The sequence below is a fragment of the Hirundo rustica genome, chromosome 3 (genome assembly GCF_015227805.2).
Source record: "Hirundo rustica isolate bHirRus1 chromosome 3, bHirRus1.pri.v3, whole genome shotgun sequence".
NCBI lineage: Eukaryota > Metazoa > Chordata > Aves > Passeriformes > Hirundinidae > Hirundo > Hirundo rustica.
The window spans coordinates 98,855,922-98,878,513 of record NC_053452.1 but is presented as its reverse complement, the minus strand read 5'-3'; the positions used below and the strand labels follow the sequence as shown (position 1 = coordinate 98,878,513).

Below are 22,592 nucleotides of genomic sequence, written 5' to 3'. Positions count from 1 at the left end.
TCATTCCCTATCTATTACCTGTATGCCAGAATTACTAATATGTGCATACCACTATTCAACCTTTTTTGGTGCTTCTGGAACTGTGGCTTTTTGGGTAATCTGACTGGTACAGTGTCATCCTAGTTTCTATGAACTTAACCAACAAGGTGTCAAGACAAATATCCTCTAGACTGAAGTAACAAATGAAAACCAGAAAACTTATGTCACCTTAGCAACTAGAAGCTTACAGTATTCAAACCTAAGAGATGAAAAGTTCAAAGAGACTGAAAAGTTAACCAGTTTGGAAGTAAAACAGAAGGCCAAGAGATACGGAAGAGTGTGTATGAAAGGGTCAGGGAGGAACATAACTACTCATGAAGGAGTGGTGGACCTACAGAAGTTGTGGCTGATGGGCAAATGGCACAAAGTATTTTTGACAAGTTTTGCAAAGGTTAACACCTGCAGAGGCCTTTTTAGGAGGCAAGACTGTTAACCCACTTGCTGCTGCTCCACCCACCTGGTAAAACAGCCCAATGTGGCTCTGGCAGATGAGAGCCTAGGGTTTAAAAGTGAAATAAATCATACTATGAAATGTGTAAATTTCCAGCAGCTCTCCCTCAAACATCTAGGGAAGCATACGTTTGTACAAACAAGAGGAGTTTAGATTTAGCCTAACAGTTGTCCTTTTCACATTTTGGTCTCCAGCTAAGCATTTTTTAGCATATCTTCAGCATTATTAGCACTAAAGCGATCATGCTTATGTTTTTAAATGAATACTTGAAAAGAACAAATTCTTTTGTGATTTAAGTTACTGTTGTTACTCTTACTGCCTGGTTGTTCAAAGACCATTCATTTCAAGGCAGACTTAGAGGTGCAATAACTCATTGAAGCAGTTCATATTGGGAAGACCAGCAGTAACACCAGACAGCAACAATTTCACTGGATTCCTCTCCCAGGCTATAATAGCCATGTGGCACTACAGACAATTTCTTTCCCAAAAGTTGTTCATATAGAAAAAGATGCAAAATATCTAACCAGATCTTGATTACACACTTGCAGGAATACTGGAAAAGGTAAAACCATTATCGCAGGAAAAAATATATATGGAAACATATATTCAGGAAAACTTAACATTTTTGCACCCAAACTGCTTCAGGTGCCAGAGGTATGTGAATAGATGGAGGCTGTAAAGAGCAAGTAACCAAAATAAATACAGTTCTATCTTTAAGTGGAATGGTTAATCTAAAGTTGACAAGTGTCTGTAGAATATATACAACAAAAAGCAATAAAGAATTTAGAAGATTAAAAGCAAGTATTGGATAGGAAAAAAACCTCACCGTTACATTAAGGAAGAAAAATGAAATAGAAAGACAAATTTTCTTATGATCAGAATGCACTACCATTAGCCTGGAATAACCTCCCAGGGCTCAGATGTGGCCTCAGCACCATAGGCTGGCTCATTAAAACCTACAAAACACCACTGCATTGCAGAGAGACAGACTAGGTGAGCTAATAGGTCTTTTCTTTCTTCTAGCTTTTATGACTCCAAGATCATCTAATTTACATAATGATGATTCGTATGCCCTTCTGTAAATATGGATGACCAAAGATTATTTTTCTACTTTTTAAAACAGGGAGGTAAAACACTAGAGGCTTTTGATTGAAAGCTCCCCAATTAATTCTGTTATAACCCAAACGGTTCCCAAGTGTCACATACAAATATTAAGACTAGTAAGTGTAAATCCTTTATGTTATTTTCTTGGTTATGCCATGGGTTTTTCTAAGTATTAGAACCATATTCTTGAACATTCCAGTTGAGATTGAGATTGTTTAGACAAACAGCATTTTATACAAAAATCAAAACATGTATGTTTTTTATAACCAGCACTGACTTCAAATGGTTAAATTACCACCAATTCACAACTGCCTTTTGAAAACACAGATACCTTTACAAAGTGTCCTTTTTCACACTCTTTTTTCTACAGTTGTCCTTGAATTGCTCCAAAAATTAAGGTATTTAAATAAATGCAAATAAATGAAGTAACCTGCCATGAAGTATCTAGAATAACTGATCAGAAATATTTCCAAGAAGAATGTTTTATTTGTTACTAGTTATCTGTCTACCTTACTTTAAAAAGAGGCATCCATCAGCACAGACAATAGCTTGTCCTAGCTACTGTATCTTGGCTCTAGAGGAAGATGTCAGGAGCAAAGGGATATTGTTGTCCTTCTTGCTGCAACTGAACACACTACTACAGGGGAAATCTTGCAAACTCAGACACAGGAAGGCAGAGGCAAAGAGGTGACAATCCCTGAACCAATGCCAAGTGCAGAGAACAAGAAACCCCTCAGAAGAGCTCATGGAAGATGTAGAGCCAGCTTTAAATCAACTTTCTCCAAAGGTGTAAATGGATAACACAGAACTCGCAGTGACGCAGGTCACTAGCAATTGATAGACTGAGAACATGAGAAAGAGACCTGTTCTTCAAGAACTTAGTGGGCAGGGAAATATGTATAAATATTATACATATATGTATACAATATATTATACAAATATTAATTTGTAACTCTCCTTTATTTCTATTTCATCTTCTCCACCATATTCCCTTATTTATACAAATAATCAGCCTAGTTCATGTTCCAACAAAATCTCGTATTATAGCTTAAAAGCTTCCTTGGTACACTTGATATGCTCTAAGATATGCACTTGTAGGGAAACATCAGAGGCAGATCCACCTCAAGGCTGTAGATGACTTGAAGGTCTTGTAAAGGAGTGTGTGTGGGGGGATGGAGTTAATTTCCTTTTATTTCATTCCTCTATTGACCAGCAACCTTTAACCGGCAGAGAATCATGGCTGATCACACTGTAACTGAGATATGGCCATTTCCATCAAGTCTGCCAGACAGCTGATGGATGCCCTGCTCAGCAGTAGCTCTCTCTTTCACAGTTGGTTTTCTCTCTTCGTTACAAGATTAAGGAACTTAGAAACCAGTTTAGTTTTGGAACCTAGTGGCAGCTTCATGACTGAGGGCAGACAATGCAACACTCAATACCAGATTGCATAAACCCAAGATGTGAAACAGCCAATCTGCTGCAGACTGGGACAGGCAAATGTTAGTAGAAGCACCATGAAATCCTGCAATAGAGGTGTATAGCATTTCCTAGAAGAACAGAATTACTTCAAATTGAGGACTCTTTATGAAGAAGGCTGGAGAGAATAGCTGGCCAGTGGTACTAGATATGAGGTAACAGCAGTTGTCAAGTGCTAAGAAGTACCACTTCTTGGCCAAATTAGATATATCTCTCAAGGGTTTCCATATCGATTCTTTCCAACTTTATAAAAAATGCCACTTTTATCTCTTGTTACCTAAACCATTCATTTTCTCTCCTCATAATATAAAGAATTGGGCTTTTTACTGTAAACATTTGGTTCTCCTACACATTACTATGTTAAAAGAAAACTGATTTCATACACCTAATGCCATTACAGCTACACAACTGGCAATTATCAAATCCCTCCACTTCCCTTATCCAAGTTATTTTAAGAAGTAAATATAGGAAACTTGCAAGGAATACGAAAATGAAAAGCAATCACATGTGTTTATCTTATGTACAGTTTTTAACTTTCAAGTGTCATAGATAAAGCAGTAATGATACATTTCTTCTACAGTTTATCACATTGTAAAATCCATGGTCACTGCTGCATTAGACTACTTGGGAAAGATTTCTGTGAACAAACATTTAAGAATGAATGCTTATGGTTCAGGGTTGCTAGTTTTAGTGGATAAAGTGCTCACAACACCATGACTCCAATTTCACCACCGACAAATCCCATGTTATCATTTATGCCATAATTTTATATTATAACATTTGACAAAACAAAACGCCAACCAAACTTGTAGCAGGTTGTATTTATATTCCTAAATTACTGTTGTTTCTAAAACCAGTTATTTTGACTATTTCTGAAGGATCAAGGTCATTAACAACTGTTTTCAGCAAGCTGGACACAGCTGAGTGAAGGAGTGAAATCTCTCTGCTTACTGTGCTACACATCTTGTCTGGTGAAAGCATGAAAGCTGTCTTCTGTTCTACTCAACTGAGCGAGAGCTACCACAGACAAGAGAAGCAACTCTGTTAAAATGGAAGAGGTACTTCATTACTTTTAATAGCAAAATTCTTATTTGCATCAAGATGGTGTAAAAAATGTCATAATTGAAACTTAATGTTCTTTAAAAGGACAATAAAATTTATTTCTTAAACGTTAAGAAATGTTAGTGCCTAGAGATGCTGTTACCTTGGCGCAGATTCTCTTCATACTATGCAGTCTGTCAAGTGATTCCTGAGGATTTCCCAGGTACTGAGGAAGTTCAGCATGCAAAATACGCATGGAGAAAGGAACCATGGAACCTAGAAATACAATTACTTTTCTTGAGTAAGTTTGCTATAATGATCAGTTTGTTATTTTCCTACATTCAAAAAGGTGTTTCTCACTAGTGTTTATATCACGAAGTCCATTTTGCTTTGATATCTTTCTCTTCTCCTGATGAAAAATGTGAAAGATGAGAAAATAGGAAACTTCTCAGCTATATCATGTGATGTGTTTATAACATTTTAAATACGCAAACACAAATAAACAATAATCAAGAAGGTAAGAAGGTGCACCTAACTCAAACTTTCAAAAACAAGCCATACTGGGAAGTACAATGTTTCATTGAAGATTTCTTCAAACTAATTAAACTGAAGGATTAAAAAAATTAAGTTTACTCAAGTTCCAGCTACATTACTACTACCATTTAATAACTATGTATATTTTACAACCAATGTAGAAAAAATAAGATGAAATTATGCTTGTGAAAGAGACATAACCAGGGCATGCAAAATCTCTTGGCATATTTTTGTGTAACTTCTGGTTCTTTCAAAACATCAAATAGGGGATTTTAAGCAATATTTGGGGAGAAAAAATAAATTAATACTAGTTTACTACTATTACTACTACTGTTTTTGTTATTATTGTTGTTATACTATTAGTATTAGTGCTGCCAAAGACCTCATTGTCTACATTTATGGGCATCCTAGCTGACTTCACAGGCAGTTTCAGGAGTGTACCTGAACCCTGATGTGTGCAACAGCTTGCTTTCAGGTAACTGCATAATCCTGATACACAGACAACAATACTGAACATGAACTAAACACCACTATTGAAACCAAATGGCATAATGGGGATACAGGCCTTGCAAAATACCATGCCACGGATGCCTTAGGATTTGGCTTTTATATTTTTCAGATCCTGTACTGTTTAGTGTATAACTCTAAAACTCCATAGCCTGTCAGCTACTGTTCGCCCATTTTATTCAGACAAAACAATTCCTCTCTAGGCCTGAAACTCAAGGACACCCTATTGTCTCAGGTGCTGAGAGATGTAAACAGTGAACTGGGGGGGGGGGGGGGGGGGTGGCAAACTTGGAGTAAATTACTTCATTACCTGAAGCTGTAATTGGAGGATTAACCCCCAATACGTAAATGAACCAAACTTAGAATTGCGTGAAAAATTCGTGACCATTGTCCATCTTGGGCGTAGTCAGAGGCCTCTGACTGCCCAAGATGTACCTGTTGAGAAGGCCTTCAATAAACATCCCCTTTTATTCTTTTCATCTTATCTAGCCTCTGTTTTAGGTAGCCACTCCAAGGCATCACCACATTTCTAATATTTTAATATGTACATTTGCTATACACATATTCTAAGGGGATTTCTCTCTCAAGTTACCTCTTGCCTCATCTTTTTCTCAAAAACAGGACTCAGGAGCTTTCTAAATAGATTTTTGCACCTGTTCTTAACAGGTTTATGTCAAAGAGGTAAATGCTATACAAAATGAGTCACTGCCTCTAGACTTTTTTTAAAGGTTGACAAAATTTTAATCACAAACTCACTAATTATGACCTTCACAGTAAGCCACTTACATCTACATAAATTTCTTTTCTAACTATTCCCGATGGCTTCCCTGACTGCTGTGCTCCTGTAATGGATGCATACGTGAGTTTCATGTATCATCGTATGTGGAAAATATATTAAGAAAATAAAACTGCCTTTGAAGTTCTATTAAGAGACACATAGATGTTGATTCAACCAGTCACAAAAGATGTGAAATATTTTACGTATGCATTCTAATAGTGCCTAGCATGACAGAAGATACACAGTCAGTGTAGGCAGTGAACAACAAAAAGTAAGCTGAAAATAATTTAAGAGTAAATTCTGCGCCAAAATATCAGAGAAAAATCGCTTTGCAGACATGTAGAAACTGCACTGCAAACCTATGGAAGCAAATCTGAACTCCAGCAGGTTCTATCTCTACCCCCCTCCGATGACCAAGTTTTAATAACTCCACAATTCAACAGTAATCCTGTCAAAAAAAAAGCAGTGCCTAAAAACAGCTAGTTTGGTACTGCTCCTTTGGAGAAGGTAGTCTTAATTTATTGATGATGCATCTTCTGCTGCACTCAATGGGATTTCTGAGGCAAAGGTAAAAAAGGGGGGAGAAATTTTGTAAAAAATTGAAAGAAGCTAAAGGTTTAGCAACATTTTGGTTAATGAGTGTGTTGCAGCATTGTCAACTCTGCACAAGTTTGTATGTTTACATCCTCTTGTAAAATGCAACAAAAGGTCAATTCAATAAACACTCACACAGAAAACTTGAATTAGTACCAGAACTCAACATACAAATAGACAGGTATTTAATGAAGCACAGATGAAACATCTCACACAATCTATTTTTTATGAAATTTACATAATATTTTGTGATACAGGTTTTTGGAATTCTGTATTTTGTGAAGTATTGATCTTATATATTGCTGATTGAAACCACTCTACTACAATCCTTGAGACAGGAAAGAATAACCCACTACCCATCTCCATCATCAGAAGTGGGGTCAGAGAATATCAGAATGATGAATGTGACTCCAGGTCAACTTAGACTCCACAAGAATCTGATTTATTTCCCATTACAACTAAATCCTCAGTTGTAGCATGCATTCAGAACTATACTACTGCAAAATATATTGTATGGATGTATTATTTCTCAACCACTGAGTATTTTTTTCATAGCTTGTGACCAAAAAACATTCTAGCATGACCTTCAGTAGTACATAAGAGTGGTGACAGATCTCTCAAACAAAACCAGAAGAAAGCTGGCTCAGGGTGTAAGGCTAGTTACTATAAAGAATTTTCAAATGAGAATTTGTATTACAATTTCTCACAAGAGGATCTAAAACTGTAGCATCTGTTTTTTCTCTTTCTTTTTGAAACTCAGGACATAAACAGAATAAATTTTACTGTAAACATCCAGCAAATCCATCAAACCAATGTCCGTTGCTTATTGTTTATTAAGTAAGCTACTAACTTTAATTAAAATATCAGAAACACTAGCTCTTTCTGCCCTCTTCCTCAGTTTCCTTGTAATCCTTTTTTTTTTGAGAAAGCACAAAACTGTACACATGCTCTCATGCAGATGTGACAACTGCAGAAAGGAGAAGAGAAAAAAATGCCCTTTTACTACTGGCAAGGCTTTCTTACCAGTCCGCGTAAACAGCAATGTGTAATTTCAGGTCAAATCAGATGAGCAAATTGCTCATAAAAAACCTGCAGCACTTATTCAAGCCAAATACAGACCTCAAATACACTGCTTATAAATAATAAACTCTTGAGATATTAGGTTAAGTGAATTTTGACAGATATGTTCCTGTCTATAAGTAAACTTCTTTTTAGTTAAATTATATGAGGTGTGGGTAATGTAGCTAATTCAGTTTCTACAGTAATAGACTGATTTTTTTGGTAAAAAAAAGGCCATATATTTACTTAGATTTGGTAAAGTTTTCAATGATTGCTACTTATACAAGGTGCTAATACAATTTATATACACTTCTCAAAAAGAAATAGATGTCAGTAATATAAAATGCAAGTGAAGAGATCTGTTCACCAATGTAATTCTGTAACTGATTAACAACTGTGTTGGAACTGATGAGGTGAGACTTTAAAAAGGCAAAAGAGATTTTCAGAAAACACTGAGATTTTCATTTTTACATTGTCTAGTTTAACAAGGAAACTATTGGGAAGAAGTAAATGACGTCTGTCAATGACTCAATATTATTAGGAAGGTCTGAAAGGCAGGTTGTAGAATTTGGAGAACAATATTTACTGAAAAAAAAAAAGACTAGCAGGGGGGAAAAAAAACTATACTTCCATCAATGAACACACTTATACTGGAAAAGAGAAAAAAAAACCAAAGAAAACAAACAAACAAACAAACAAAACCCCAAACCAAACCAAAACAACAACAACAAAACCACAAGGAAGTACAATTGACTGTATTAACATTCAGGTGTAAGCGAAATAATACATATGCTTGTTAGACTAAGAATTATCTTGCCTGAAAAATTTCACCTACTCACTTTTAGGCCACTTAGAGTATGCAGGAAAAGATATTTCTTTGAAACAGGTTTCTATAGTAAGCAGGTATACATATCTATTCCTGTGGTATCCCAATAGGGACAAGAAAAATTTATATAAACACTGAATTTATCACAGATTGTCTTTTGCAAAACTACTGGGAATTAAACCCATGTACTCTATTATGTTTCACTCAGTACTGAATTTAACAGGGCAACATGTCAAGGAAGCATTCAAGACAAACAGCATATCCTGCAATTAAAATGTTTAGTTAAGAGCATAGGAGAATGGATTTTACTCTCTACTTCATACTTTGGATTTCAACACTAATGTCCTCTTACACAGTAAAACTACGCCAGTTACAACTAGGTCATTTCCACAAAATGCAATACCCTTACTGCTATATATTGAAATTTTATGTTTACGTTAAACAGGTCTTATTCTAGCTTGATGTTTTACAACTGACCTCTGCTGCTCCTCTTTAGGGGTTTCATAATAATATATTAAAAATTTATAATGGAAAATGGTTTAATTTTAAGACAATTTTCTTAGCAATCACTTTTAAATACACTGGAGATCTTTTTTCAAAGAATGCGATGTTTGATTGTCACCTTCACATGAATTAATCTCATTTGTACGTATATATCTGTATTATCGGCACACAAAAGGCAAAACTAAAAAGGAAAAGAAGGTCTGCTGAAAGGAAAATCAATACACTGAAAGCATGGGAATAGATGGAATAAAGAGCAAGATCAGGTATAATTTTCTAAGACCACAGATTTCAATTTCTGTTTCTTTATGAACAGCTGCACATTTTCATAACTGTCAAAACATAAATATCACCTCATGTCAATCAAATTCAAACGGCAACCCTCATCTGCAGCCCTTTTGGAGCAGAATATTCCAATGACCAGCTATTTTATCCTTGAATTTTCTTGCTGCAAACCAGTAACCAGAAATGCTTCCTGATCTGCCTTCTACAGCTTGTTCAACACATCTTAAACGCCAAAGAGCAACAGAAGAACAGATTATCAATTACTGAAAGAATAAAGTAGGATCTTACAACAGTAAAAAAAACCCAAACCAAAACAAAAGAAACAATTCCTTCCTTCACTGGGTAAACCAGAAGTACACAAACCTGAGTTTCCAAAAAATATTCTGCTTTACACATACATTATACATAGAGAGATGTATATGTTCACCTTTATATACACCAACATACTTTTACCAACAGTGTACTCATATAATTTATAGGCTTTTTAAGAGGGATAATGTAGTGAGCTTCAAATCCTAGCTTCACTGACTAGAAATTAAAAGTATACTTAAAAATCCCAGTTCAACAGACTAGTTTCCAAGTTTTTGTTTATTGCCTTCAATCCAGAGAGACTGGAGATAGGAACCTAAATGTTTGTAACCACTTACAGAAAATGTTTTGAAAATTTCATGTGAAATTACATGCTTGCATAAACTTCACAATTCAACTGCACATGACCTAAGAACAGAAACTCTCAATCACTATCTGGTTTTAAAATGTTTCAAAAATATTTTTTCAGTAATTTGGAGTTACTTGCATTGAAGAAGGGAAAACATAACAGAAAGAATGCAGGCAAACTCTACAAAAATTGCCCTGCAGCAAAGAGATCCTCCTATATCTTACACTACAGATAACTGTAATGAGGCAGAATTTAAAAATTAGTTACTTGCTCATAGTATTAAGAAATCCAGTGTAAAGCTGGCACTGTCTACAATGAGACTATGTTGCCTTGGGAAAGAATGCACAATTAAGTATTTTAGCAGTACTCCACCCCCTTAGATTATACATACATTTCTTAACTAAAATATTGTGTAATTTCAGAAAAAATTCCATTTGCATGTCTGAGCAGCCTGAATAACCAACTGGAACCACAACATTTGAGTGGTATCTATTCAAGATGTATTAGCTGGTTTTACAGGTAGACAGTAGCTCTGAAGCAACAGAACAGTGAGTTTAAAGAGGCAGTAGAGAGGTACACAATCAGGAAAACAAAATAATGGGTAACCAGTTCCACTAGGGGTTTTAGTATGTTTTTTATTGCCAACATGAGCTTGAATGAAGAACTCTCCTGAGCAACTGCCAAGACTGAATCAGTCTGACACGGGAGTGTTAACTTCAGGCAGTATTTGTGGTAACACATGGGAAAAAAAACAGTACCACATCTAACAATGGAGTATTTTTTTTCTGCTTTCCTGCAAAATTTATTAACAGAGCCACATTCTCTAAGACATAATTTCTTTACCCTGTGCATTTCTTCTCTTATCTTTGCTTTTACATTGATTACTTCCTTTTGTTTCTCTACCTACCACATCCTTTTATTATTAATCTTTCTTCACCACACCACTTCACATTCTGTCACAGTTATCCCACTAACAAAATTTGATGAGGGTGAAAAAAAGGATGATTTATAGCATCACCAGACCCCATAAATTAGAACAAGGGAGGCTTCAACCAGCTTGCCTCCTACTAGTGTAGACAAGTAGAAGAGGAAAAGAAAGTAAGACAGTAAACTCAAAGTGGCCAAACACCACTGTAAAGGCATCACATAAAGGAGACCATTTCCCCAATCCAAATATGTCCTTACTTATGGCATGGGCTGATATTCAGAAACAGGACCAAGCTTCAGGCAGACCTTGCAATTGTACTTAGTCCTCTGCACTACACACAGTCCAGACGGCTGTAAAATGTCTTTTGTGGGTATTAGAGAAATACTTTGGGTGTTTTCATAGCTAACACAGTATCTCTGTATCAAAAGACATAAAACGAGTTTCTCATCACAAATTTTGCTATTTTATATGCTTACAAAATGTAGTAACAATTATTACAGTTTACCTTAGACATCAGCACTGAAAACTTGTTAACAACATGGGTTAGTGACAGTTCTAGACCATGCATGATTTCAATGGAACGACTGGAATTTCAAAACTGAATAAAAAACAAATTAAGACTACTGCTTGAGTAACTAAAGACACATTAAAAATGAAATCTCACACTAATTTTTTTCTATCAATTTTTTCATATATTTGACAAAAAATCTAAATACAGTGGGTATTCGTAATGTCATAAAAGCATCACTAGTAAAAAATGCTAAAGCAGTTGCAATATCTAGACATCCTATTTTATATATATATTTATATAAATAATATATATATTATTTATGTTATTTTTTTCAACTATCACTATCCATCCAGAAGTGCCATCCTACTGCAGGACACACTATTGTATACCTAGTCCCAACACTGCCAGATTTTTAAAAACCTTGTGTTGGTATTGATACCAGAGCTCAACAGAAGGAATACATTATGAAGTAAGTTTCTAGAACACATAAAACTAGATATTTAATGCCATGTTCCTTATTTAGGCCCTTCCCATCCAATGATTTCATTTAGAGGAATACAGATGATGCTCCATCATCACAAGGAAAATGAAAAGGAGAAAGGGAAAGAAACCCGACCCCATGTTACATAAGCTTCTGGTCCGGGGAACAGAAGTTTAATTTTTACTTATGCATAGCTTATTTTTTTCCCATTATTCAAAAGTTTTGCATCTTTAGAAGACTGATTTTGGTAGCATTAACTTTTCTGGAACTTACTGCTCTATTAACCAGAAACAAGACCAAATTACCTCATAAAAGAATGAAATAGCATTTTCATGTTCCATTTTAATTGTTAGCTCTCACAGGTTCAGAAACACTTAGGCATTTCTATCAGTAGATAGAAAGACTGCCTCAGGTTAGGCAGGCTATCATATGAGAGTTTATTATACATCACAAGGAGCACAGACACAAATGGTATGGATAGAAGTGGGTCAGACTGTGAAATATAAAGTTAAAACCTTTAAAAAAAAAAATCCTGAAATCCATCTGTCATAAGAATGATGACAAAAACTTCAGCCTTATATACCCCACACAGTACAATGAAGATGTGCAGGAAGCAATCTGAAACAGGGTTCCTGACCTAAGGACCTACCTGTTATGAAAGAAAAAATTATATGCAAAAATAGGACTTTTTGGCTTCTTTACACAGATGAATTTAAAAGAAATATACCTCTAAATTTATAACTAGAATTTTAGGTTTTACTAGAAAATGAAAACAGTTTTCTCTGCTCCTTATCAATCAGGAATGATCTATGAGTGCCTTAACCAACCCCACTGGCCAACACAAGGATCCCAGCAGAATCTGTATCCTGAGAGGCTGCACTCCTACAGGCAAAGCAGATGGCTGAACAAAGAGCCCACAGAAACCAGAAAAGGAAGACTCCAAAAGGATTAGATCTTACAGCCATAATAAAGACAACAATAATGTATATCATGGCTTCAAATGCCATACAAAATACGAGGAGGGAATGGAGATTAGCAGCACTGCCGAAAGGGAAACAGCTTTAGGTGAGTTTCAGAGGGAAATTAAGAGGACTATGTTGGCCATGTTAAGTTAAATTAATGGAAAAGTATCCTTTACTTTTCATACAGTTACTTGTAACTTAAATTCTTAGAGACAGATTTCTCAGAGATTAATGGATGAAGGGCTATTCTCAGTAAGTTTCAAACTTTCCTTATTTCATGCCTAAAACCCAGAAAACTTCCTAATGTACTACATTTTTTATTACAAACATTTTGAATACAAAGAAATTATGCAAAATATTATCTGCATTACAATTAATGGGTACATTATTTATAGCTATATTCTCACTTCTTAAATTGACTTTTAAGTGCTTACTCCATTTACATACCATGAATCAGAATTAAAATGTTCAAATTAATCCCTTTCTTTTATGCTTATTACACCGCAAAATGATACACATAAGTGCCAAATAGCAGTGGATTGTGTATTCATACTAATATATTTCAACCAAAATACAGGAATGATTTATCTGTATTTTATTATTTAAATTAGCTGGTTAACAATGCATGTATACTAAATTTCTTTATCCACAATCCAGCATAGCATAGTTTAATGCTAGACAAAAAACCCCCCTGCTTGTACTCTCCTACATCCTTTGTATGAAATAGCCACAGTGGTTGAGTGATTGCTCCAGGATCCAAAGCTCAGTCACAGGACAGGTGGTTCCAACACACGGCCAGACTGTCCAGAAGTGCTGCTTCCTGCATCATCTGTGGCATGAGCATGCAAATGCCTCAAATACTGACATGACCTGCAAGGATTTTATTTTATCTCACTTTTAATATTGAAAAGTATGTGGAGACATACATAGGCCTGCAGAAGACTACTATGGCTGTAGCATCATGTAGCATCATCAACTGCCCTAAGAACCCCAGATCCAAAAAGCTGTCCAGCCTGATGACCTCTTTCACTCTTCCAACTAACACAGTTCCTTCCCAGTGGATTGCCTGTGATTACCTGAAGGACGATGAGTAATGTCAGAGGGAGTTCTTCCAGGCAGTCCACATTGGCCTTGCTGGGCTGCAACTGATCTTTTGTATCACTAAGCAAAATAATCTGCAAAAAACATGAACTTTCTGACACCTACTTCCCTTCCTCAGCAACCTCAAAATCTTCTGTCTTTCTAGGTTACCCCATCAGGGCTACCAGCATCTCATGTAAACTGGACTGTAATTTTTCAGAGTGGCACTGCCTGCCACTGCTTCTTACAAATGTTTTATTGCACACTGCAGTTCAAATACAAAAGCCAAAAAACATTAAGAACACTCAAGAGCATACTTGCATCAGAGAGTTATTCTTTTCTAAATAACAGATACACAAAAAATAAAATTTCAAAATAGCCTGAACAAGAGCAAAACTGCTTTTAAAAACAGCAATTTTTCAAACCCAGACTTCTGGAGAACTAGAGTATCATGAGTAGTGGAACTACGTGGTTAACCTATGGGCTATTTGGAGCAGTGGGAAGTAGTGCATTTGTAACTTGAGACAAACTGCTTAAAAAGAATTGAAGCTGGTGTTGGTTTTGTTCTCTTCAATAGTAAGATACACAGTAAATACCTGATTTTTACTTACTTTCAATTATTTAGCAAATAATATTACATTTAACCATGTTTCAATTAAGGAGAATTATTAACTTAGTTCTAAATTTAAGGTTTTTTTCTTTTAATCCTAGAAACAAGGAAGTAACACGTGCAGTAGCATATGGGCATGCAAGTGTTAAAAACAGCACAGTGATACTCCCTGGATGAACTGAAGAAGAAAAAGCTTATATATGTTTCCACAAACTCTCTCATCATCTTTCAAGCCTGTTTTCAGGTAAAATGAACTATTTAAGTTTGGTAGTTTTTAATTCCAGTATCACAGAACTAATTTTTTTTTTTTTACTTGTTAAAAACATTCCTCTGTAGCAGCATCATGAAATCCACTGCCTACCTATATTGCTCTACCTGTTGTTACTTCTTATTGCTACCTCCATAATGCAAGCAATACTTTAATGTACTAATCAATCAGGTTTTTGTGGGGGGGAAAACCAAATCAAAACCAACATAATACAAAGCTCTCCAATGCTTTTGGCTTAAAACCCCCCTGAATCCAACCAATACTTTCTAATGACTGGTAAAAATGGAAAAAAAGAAAAGCATTTAATAAATCAAGTGTTTTACCTTTACGTCCAGGGTATACACTAGGGTAATATTCATAATAAAGATCTGGCTGGTCTAAATTTCCAAATGGTTCAAACTCCATTTCTGCACTTTGGAACAGATTCAGTTTTACCAGCAGTGCTAGTCTCACAAACCACAGCTAAAAATTAATACATACAAAAGAAAGGAAAGACAAGGTCTGTTATTAGCTTCAATCAAAAGCCACATCAAATTCAATTTCAACTTTTCAACTTTTTCTGATAAAAGCTGGGTAAAGAGTTTCCCTGTTACTGAAAAGAATCAGGATTTATATTTACCTGCTCTTTTATATAGTACTTTTCATCAAATCATTAAAACTCAGAGGACCAATGTTTAACTGTTTGTAAAGGTACTAAGTTTAAAAACTAGCCTGCTTCAAAATTAGAACATCTTTCCTTGAAACGAGTTAGGATGCACAGACTATCAAACTGGTATTTTAACTGCCTTTCCAACTTTATGGTATTCTTAAAATTCTTTGTTAAAAGTCCATGAGCTTTATAATCACTACTATCAAATATTTTATTAATTTGGATTCTTATCTTCTAAGCAACATGAAAGATTTCTAACATGTAGAACCTTGCTATAAAGTTCACAATCTAGATAGTTCTATGAACTTTAGCAGAGTGAGTCTTTCAAAACCGGAAAACATTCTATTTTATTAGTATAAAAGCCTTTGAAAACATATAATTAAGATTGGATTGTATGTTTAAAAAAAAAAAAAGCTAAGTTTGTTTTAAATGAAGGCTTACTTTACATAAAAACCAGAAAAGGTAAGTTGCTAAAATAGTTAAATAAACTCAGTTTCTATGTTACAATTAGGAAAAGGAGTTTGATCATGTTAAAAAAAAAATGCCACTATGAATATTGTTGGAAAAAAGTGACAAGGGCATACCTTTAAACATACCTGTAAAGAATCTGTTGTATGGCTAGCAGGTAGTCCACTTTTTTTATAGCCTTGACCATGCGCAGTTAGAAGCCGCCCACACAAGTCAACTGCTGCCCTCCAGTTTTTACTGCTCTGGGAAGAAGAAAAGAATAAGTAGTAAAATCATAAAGTCCCTAAAATGCACAACTGCTTATTTTGCCTGCAGCAGCGACATGTACCCATCAGTAATAATGGCAAGGTCAGGAGAGCTGGCCAGTGAGAAGCAGAATGTCATTTGTCAAAACTGCACGTCTAATTAGGCAAAAAGGGAAATCAAGTATTAATATTACCAGATCACTAAAACAAAAAAATATACAGTACCATATGGAATTCTAAACTTAAAGCTATATCATATTTAATTATATAAATGAATATACTATAATATTCACAATTTTGTTTTCTCCTAAAAAAAGGAGAAAAAAAATTCCGGCCATGTATTATCAATAACATCCAAGTAACTCTACAGTCATAAAGCATTCAATGCCAATTTTTATCTCACTGACTTCAGTATCTCAGATTATAACCCCTAGTACAGTACTTTAAGCACTGTCCTGGATACAAAATTCCTATTAATCAAAAACAAAGAATAAGGAAGAATACAATGCATAAATGATAAATTCAGAACAATAACAACTGTTTCACCTATACAACATAAACATCTGAATCTCCACTGCATGACTAATTTCAAAATACTCTTAAATTGATTTTTTTATTCATAGAATAAAAACATTCCTAGTTAGACAAGTCAAACTGTACTCTCACATTGTTAATCAGTTTTTCAACAGAAATATCCCAATAATATTTCTGCCTTGTATACTCTGATGCAACAAAGCAAAACTTAAAACATAGATTAATGCTTCACAGGTTTTAAGCTATCATTGTTTTCTACCATACAGAGGAGTTTTTAAAGAGACATGTATCCAGCAGGTCATTCTAAAGTAAATGTGTCATTCCTGAAAGTAATATTTTTTTCAAATAATTTCTTAATAAGTAAAAAAATATCACTGTAATGGAAAATAATCATGCTGTCGGATGAAATGTAGAGGAATAAAATACTGGGGCTTGCAAAGTTCAGATGCCAATCTTGAATTTGTATTTTATTAATTTCTCTCCAATGTTTTAGAAAATGCGCTGATACATCAAACAGTCACACTGAAAACCCAACAGTAACAACTGAAGAGTTCTCCTATTTTCTGGCCCCATTTTGCAGCCACACAGGCTGCAAACAGGCCACTACAGAGATCACCATGCACTAACTACCCCACCTCTCCCCTTTGGATTGTCAAATGCCAGATAAAGTTGAGTTCCACTGGAAATGCAAAAGCTGGCTGACAGCAAGTCCATGAAACACCATGGCAGACTCCGAGCCGTCTACACCCCTATGGAAGAGCAGGAATTGATAATGCATTATAACATCCTTCAACATCTACCTGTATCAGCCTAGAAACGCAGAAAGATACTGACATGGATTACCTGAAATTCATTCCTCTTCTGGAGAGACAAACTAAATTCCTTTTATCCTTAGAAGAGGAGCAAACACTAACTCTAAAACTGCTCAACTTTTCTTCTAAAATGAGAGTTAAGATCAAAAAAATAATGGATCATTTATGACCTACTTAGTTGCTACTATCTTTTAAATTCTATTTCACGCATGGACAAAAAATACTTTATCAAACAAGACAGCCAAGAGAAGAAAGTCTGACAATTCTTGTGAAAACAGTCTTTGATGTAAAATGAAACACAGTATTTGCAATGATTTCAAAATTAGGGCTGCCTGCTGGTCATGAAGCATAATTCTCTGTGGAAGCTTAATAGAAGGCTGCGGACAGTACAAATTAATTTGACATTAACTGGACACATTATTGTCTCGGGCATATTGTACCGACTTAAGAGTTACCAGTCCACTAAAAGTCTTTCTCCATTTCAAACATCCCTCAAAATCCTGCAGGTAACTTTCATGCTTTCTATGGTCTACAATCACAGTTCTAAAAATCCAGGTCCTTATACATGCATTTTGTTTGCAAATCCTAAGTACGGACACAAAGCAAATACAGACACTACAGCTTCAGATACACCATATAAATATACCGAAGAACGTTCTCAAAGACAAAAATAATTATTCTGCGATGATCAGAATAATGGTTGTCTAGCTGCAATTGTGTGGAAACACTAATTTCTCTAAGAAAAAAAGCTGTCAACCAAATATTATTGCTAAATAGTTCACTAATACAGCAGCAGCCTGGAAGAAGGATGTTAGTATCATCTTTCCACTCCCCACAAAAGCATGGAGCTGTTTCTTTTAACAGCTTGAATGATTTCTGGTTTTTTTTAGACACTATTAGACTAGATGTTTATCTAGTGAAAGGACTTTTTTAAAATCCATACACATAACCAAAAATTAAAAATCCAAACCATCTCAGTACCGACTGCTGTACCCACATGAAAGCTAGGCCAAGATCAGCTGCCCAACAATGTATCATTCCTCAAAGAACTTCTCTGTTCTTCAGAACAACAGAGAAATCCTGGGGGAGGTTTACATACAGACAGGGAAACCACATAGTAAAACAGATTTCAAATGTAATTCTTCTGTCAGGCAAAGGGAGGCATGCAGACTGGAAATCTACAGAAAATGTGTTCAATGATGAAAAGGGAACTCCTCAGATACACAAAGAAAATTTATAACATTACTTAGTCTCTCAGGAAGACCCCTGAAATTTTATTTAATAAATAGCTGCTGCTTCTTAGTGCAGAAATGCAACCTCTTCCCAAAAACACACATTGTGCTACTCCCACCTCTCAAATCAACCATAAAAATGTAGGAAATTGCTCACTGATTTAGAAACAAAAGAACAACGCCCTCCCCTATTTTTAAGGACAATTTGTAACTCATTAAAGTGAGTATGTATGTTACACAACTGTATCCAGGTTTGTTATATTTGAAAATATATGCAAAAGCACAACATTTCTCATGTGCAAAAGTAACAGTATATGACTTTTTTAAAATAGACTCAAAGGGAGTCATTAACTCTACATGTAACACCATTAAAGTGATTAAAATGTCCTCCTCCACTAGCTATGACATACTTCTCCCCTGTAAATTACATTGGTAGAGCACTAACACATCAGTTAAGAAAATGTAGCTAGTAACCCTTTCCTGGTGTAGCAGCTTGAAGGAATAATTCCATATTTAGAGGAAACATTACATATTAGGAGTGGCAAGATACAGTGGTCTTTTTTAAAGTATGATAACCATGAAATACTGAATTTTCCTCTGGCTGCAGGCACATTATAACTGAAAACATCAGAAGGGCCTCTGGTAAGCAAGATTGTGCTATTTGTTCCAATCAGGGTAGAAAATTAGTCTAAAATATGGAATAACAAGAACTAACATAATTGCAGCTTGCACCTTGTATTTGTTGCTGTAAAACAAAGCAACACTGATGAGAAGATCTTGCTTACATTTATTTGCTCTAGATGTTAATGCATGTTCCTATGCTAGACTGATAAAACTTCTCAGAAATTGAAAACCCAGATTTTCTGTTTACATTTAAAAAATATAAAACTTATCCAGTACAGATGTATAACTCTATTCACAAGTTATTATAGAATTATTGTGCAGAACTGCTCCAGCAGCCCCATATCTCTTTAAAGCCCTTAAGTTGCAAAATTAATTCACCTACACCACTTCCACACCATTTTGCTACCAGCAGAGCATTTCCAATTCAGTGCTGCCCATCCAATAGAAGAAACTGAAAATGTGACAGTACAGTTGTTCAATAAACCATCTTTGGCTTACTGGCAAAAATCTCATTGAAATCATCTAGAGACTAAATTGATGCTGAACAAGTTTGCTAGCCAAGTTTAACAACTTGAGTTCAGTTCCTGGTGAAAAACTGTTCATCTTTGATATGATGCTACTGCTGGTGGTCTCATCAGAAAAGGTGCTTTTTTGGAACTACAGCTTACTAATTTCTTGATAAATTCTCCTGACAATTAATTGTATTTGAAGAAGCTTTTGCAGACTGCGCTATGATTCTCCCCCTAAAGGACAATCAGTCCCCAACATTCTCTGCTGCAAGGACTAACTGCACCTTGCCCACAAAAGTGCTTTCATTTCAAAGTTTTTTACTGGAACTTTTACAGGAATGTAAGAGGGTAGTACTTGAGAACGCACACTGGAAACAGTCCAATATAAGGTATTCCTTTGCGGCCCTGGTTAAAAGAGGTTGGTATCTTCATTTGCAGATGTAATCTAGGAGGCGATACTGTCAATATGCAAGGACCACATCACTAAACAGGGATCAGATGATTTACAATATCAGAACAATAGAAAAGGTAAAACACAAGGCAAGTCATCTCATTTACACTGTAATGTGCTCAGTTCTGAGCAGTGACGACAAAAAGATGTTCGCTTCAATTGGGAGAGAGTCTGAGAAGATGTCCAAAGAAGATTATGAAGGCATTCATGATGAGATGACTAGAGAAGAGTTATTTTTTTCCTTTAAAAAGAAAATCTGAAAAGTGGAAATGCCATGACTGTCCACTCATACAAAGTAACAGGGGAGAAAAAGCAAATATTAAGGAAAAAAAATTACTTAAAAAGCAACGTAAGTCCAAAACACTTAAATTATGGTAAATTTGATTATTGTAAACCGAATCAACATTAGCTTTGATTAGAAAAATGATTTTGGGGAAGGACTTATTAGAATGCCTTTGATTAACAACTAAAGGAATGAACTTCTGGAATAACCTTTGAAAGTAGAAGCAGTGTATCTGTATTTATTAAAACAGCCAAATAAGCTAACAGAATTAATTATATGGTAGAACAGACAGTCCTCAGAACTGCAGTTGAAGACATGTGATGTGAAGATTTGGTATACTGGTGAGCATATTTTTCCATCCATGCAGGATTAAAACAGTAACCAGATACTAAGAAAGCAGTTTCCTCTGAAGCAGACAGGAGTTTGCCCAGGATCATCTTAGAATTTTATCCTAACAAATTTCTTCATAAGAGGACTAAACATTCGCTTTTGGTTTCAGCTGTCACTAGTGTCTTCCTACAGCATGTGATAATTGTTGGGACTTTTAGATGGAAACTCATCTAAATTTAACTTGTGATCAGGGACTGTACTATTAGGTCTCTATTGACTTAAGAGTTCAGACAACTCCCATTAAAAAAACCTACAAAGTAGGTATCAGTCTGAAGGTGAAATTTATCCTAATTCTAAGCATCTCTCTTCTGCACTGCAGACGCATTCAAAATACACTCTTCTAAGCTGCTGCAAGGGATTGAATTGAGTGACAAAAAAACCTTAAGTTCATGCACAGTACCAAAGGATACCAAATAAACAGCTAAGGACAAAAAATCTTAACTTTATGGAAACTGCACAGCAATATTCCCAATAGTCACTAGTTTTTAACTAAATCTTAATATAAATATTGCCTGTAAATTGTCCTTTGCATTAAAATATTTATTCACGGAACATATGCGGTCAGGAATTCACTCATAAACAAAGCAAAATTTTGTGACTAGTAACAGTATTATAGGCCATTCTGGCCTATTACATATGTAAAAAGCATATATCTTTTTAGTTATTATCATTTATGTTAGGATTTTAATGTTTTTAAGTCCGAAATCCCTTTAACTTTAAAGACTGTAGTCAATTAGAAATAAATTTTCCACATTCAGACTTTTAAGAAAAAATGCAATGTTTGCAAGGGAACAAAAAAAAGACCAACTAATTCTCATAAAAAGAAATGAGTTCTACAAATGAAACTGAGAAAGTTATTTTGCATACTCAAAACCAACCAACAGCTAATGATTGAAAGCCTTGAAAACCGAAGAACATTCTGACTTCTACCCAAATGCTTTCTATTTTACAAAAAAACTCCACCCTTCTAAGGCAAGGGTTGGTTAAAAAAACAAAAACGTAAGTAACATAAGTGTGCCATACATATATGCCGTAAGCAACAAAAAATCCTACAGCTGCACACTACCTCCTAGCTTCACTGCCTTGGGCCTAAAATATTGATCACTACTCTTCTGAAGCTTAAGAGCACTCGGAAGGCAAAAACAGTATCAGCAGCAGCAGCGCTGTGATTAAGGTACAAGATGGTCTGCAGCATGAAATAACATCTTGCATAGACACTGCTACCAGGATAAATAGAAAAGCATTTCCGACACATCAAAAATTCTCTTCCGGAAGGCGTAAAGCATGTGTGAAAAAAAAGCTTTTCCTGCTTAAGACACTGATGAGTACAAGACTTTTGCATAAGATTTTTTTCCCCTCTCAAGTCAAGCAAAACATTAATATAAACAGAAAAACATGTGTCTAAGATGGAGATCACAATCTGTTTTTTCATGTTTAGTTTCTAAAATTACCTCTGAATTCTTTTAACAGTGCTTGCTTATACTTCCTAGAGTATTCCTAACATGACAAAAAAAGTCATCTCTTTTGGAGCTTAACACATAAAGTCACAGGATTAAATTAAAAGATGTTAAATACAACATACAGCCTGTCCTGGTAATTCCTCACTACTTTTCCTCAGTAATTTTTCAATCATTTTTTCAAAAATAAAATAAGTCCAACACATCTTGTTATGTCATCAATTAAGTAAGGCTCAGTCACGTAA

The 22,592-nt window shown here is 35.2% G+C and overlaps 1 protein-coding gene across 3 annotated transcripts in view; it reads right to left on the bottom strand.

The window, feature by feature from the left end:
* Nucleotides 1–22,592, bottom strand: part of TRAPPC12 (trafficking protein particle complex subunit 12) — a 52,461-nt gene that overhangs the window by 23,891 nt on the left and 5,978 nt on the right. For all 3 annotated transcript variants that reach the window (XM_040058078.1, XM_058419658.1, XM_040058079.2), the window contains exons 4-6: nucleotides 15,939–16,052; nucleotides 15,017–15,155; nucleotides 4,275–4,387 (exon numbers count right to left, since the gene is read on the bottom strand). In XM_040058078.1, the coding sequence (XP_039914012.1) occupies nucleotides 4,275–4,387; nucleotides 15,017–15,155; nucleotides 15,939–16,052 (366 nt within the window). The remainder of the gene's footprint in view (nucleotides 1–4,274; nucleotides 4,388–15,016; nucleotides 15,156–15,938; nucleotides 16,053–22,592) is intronic.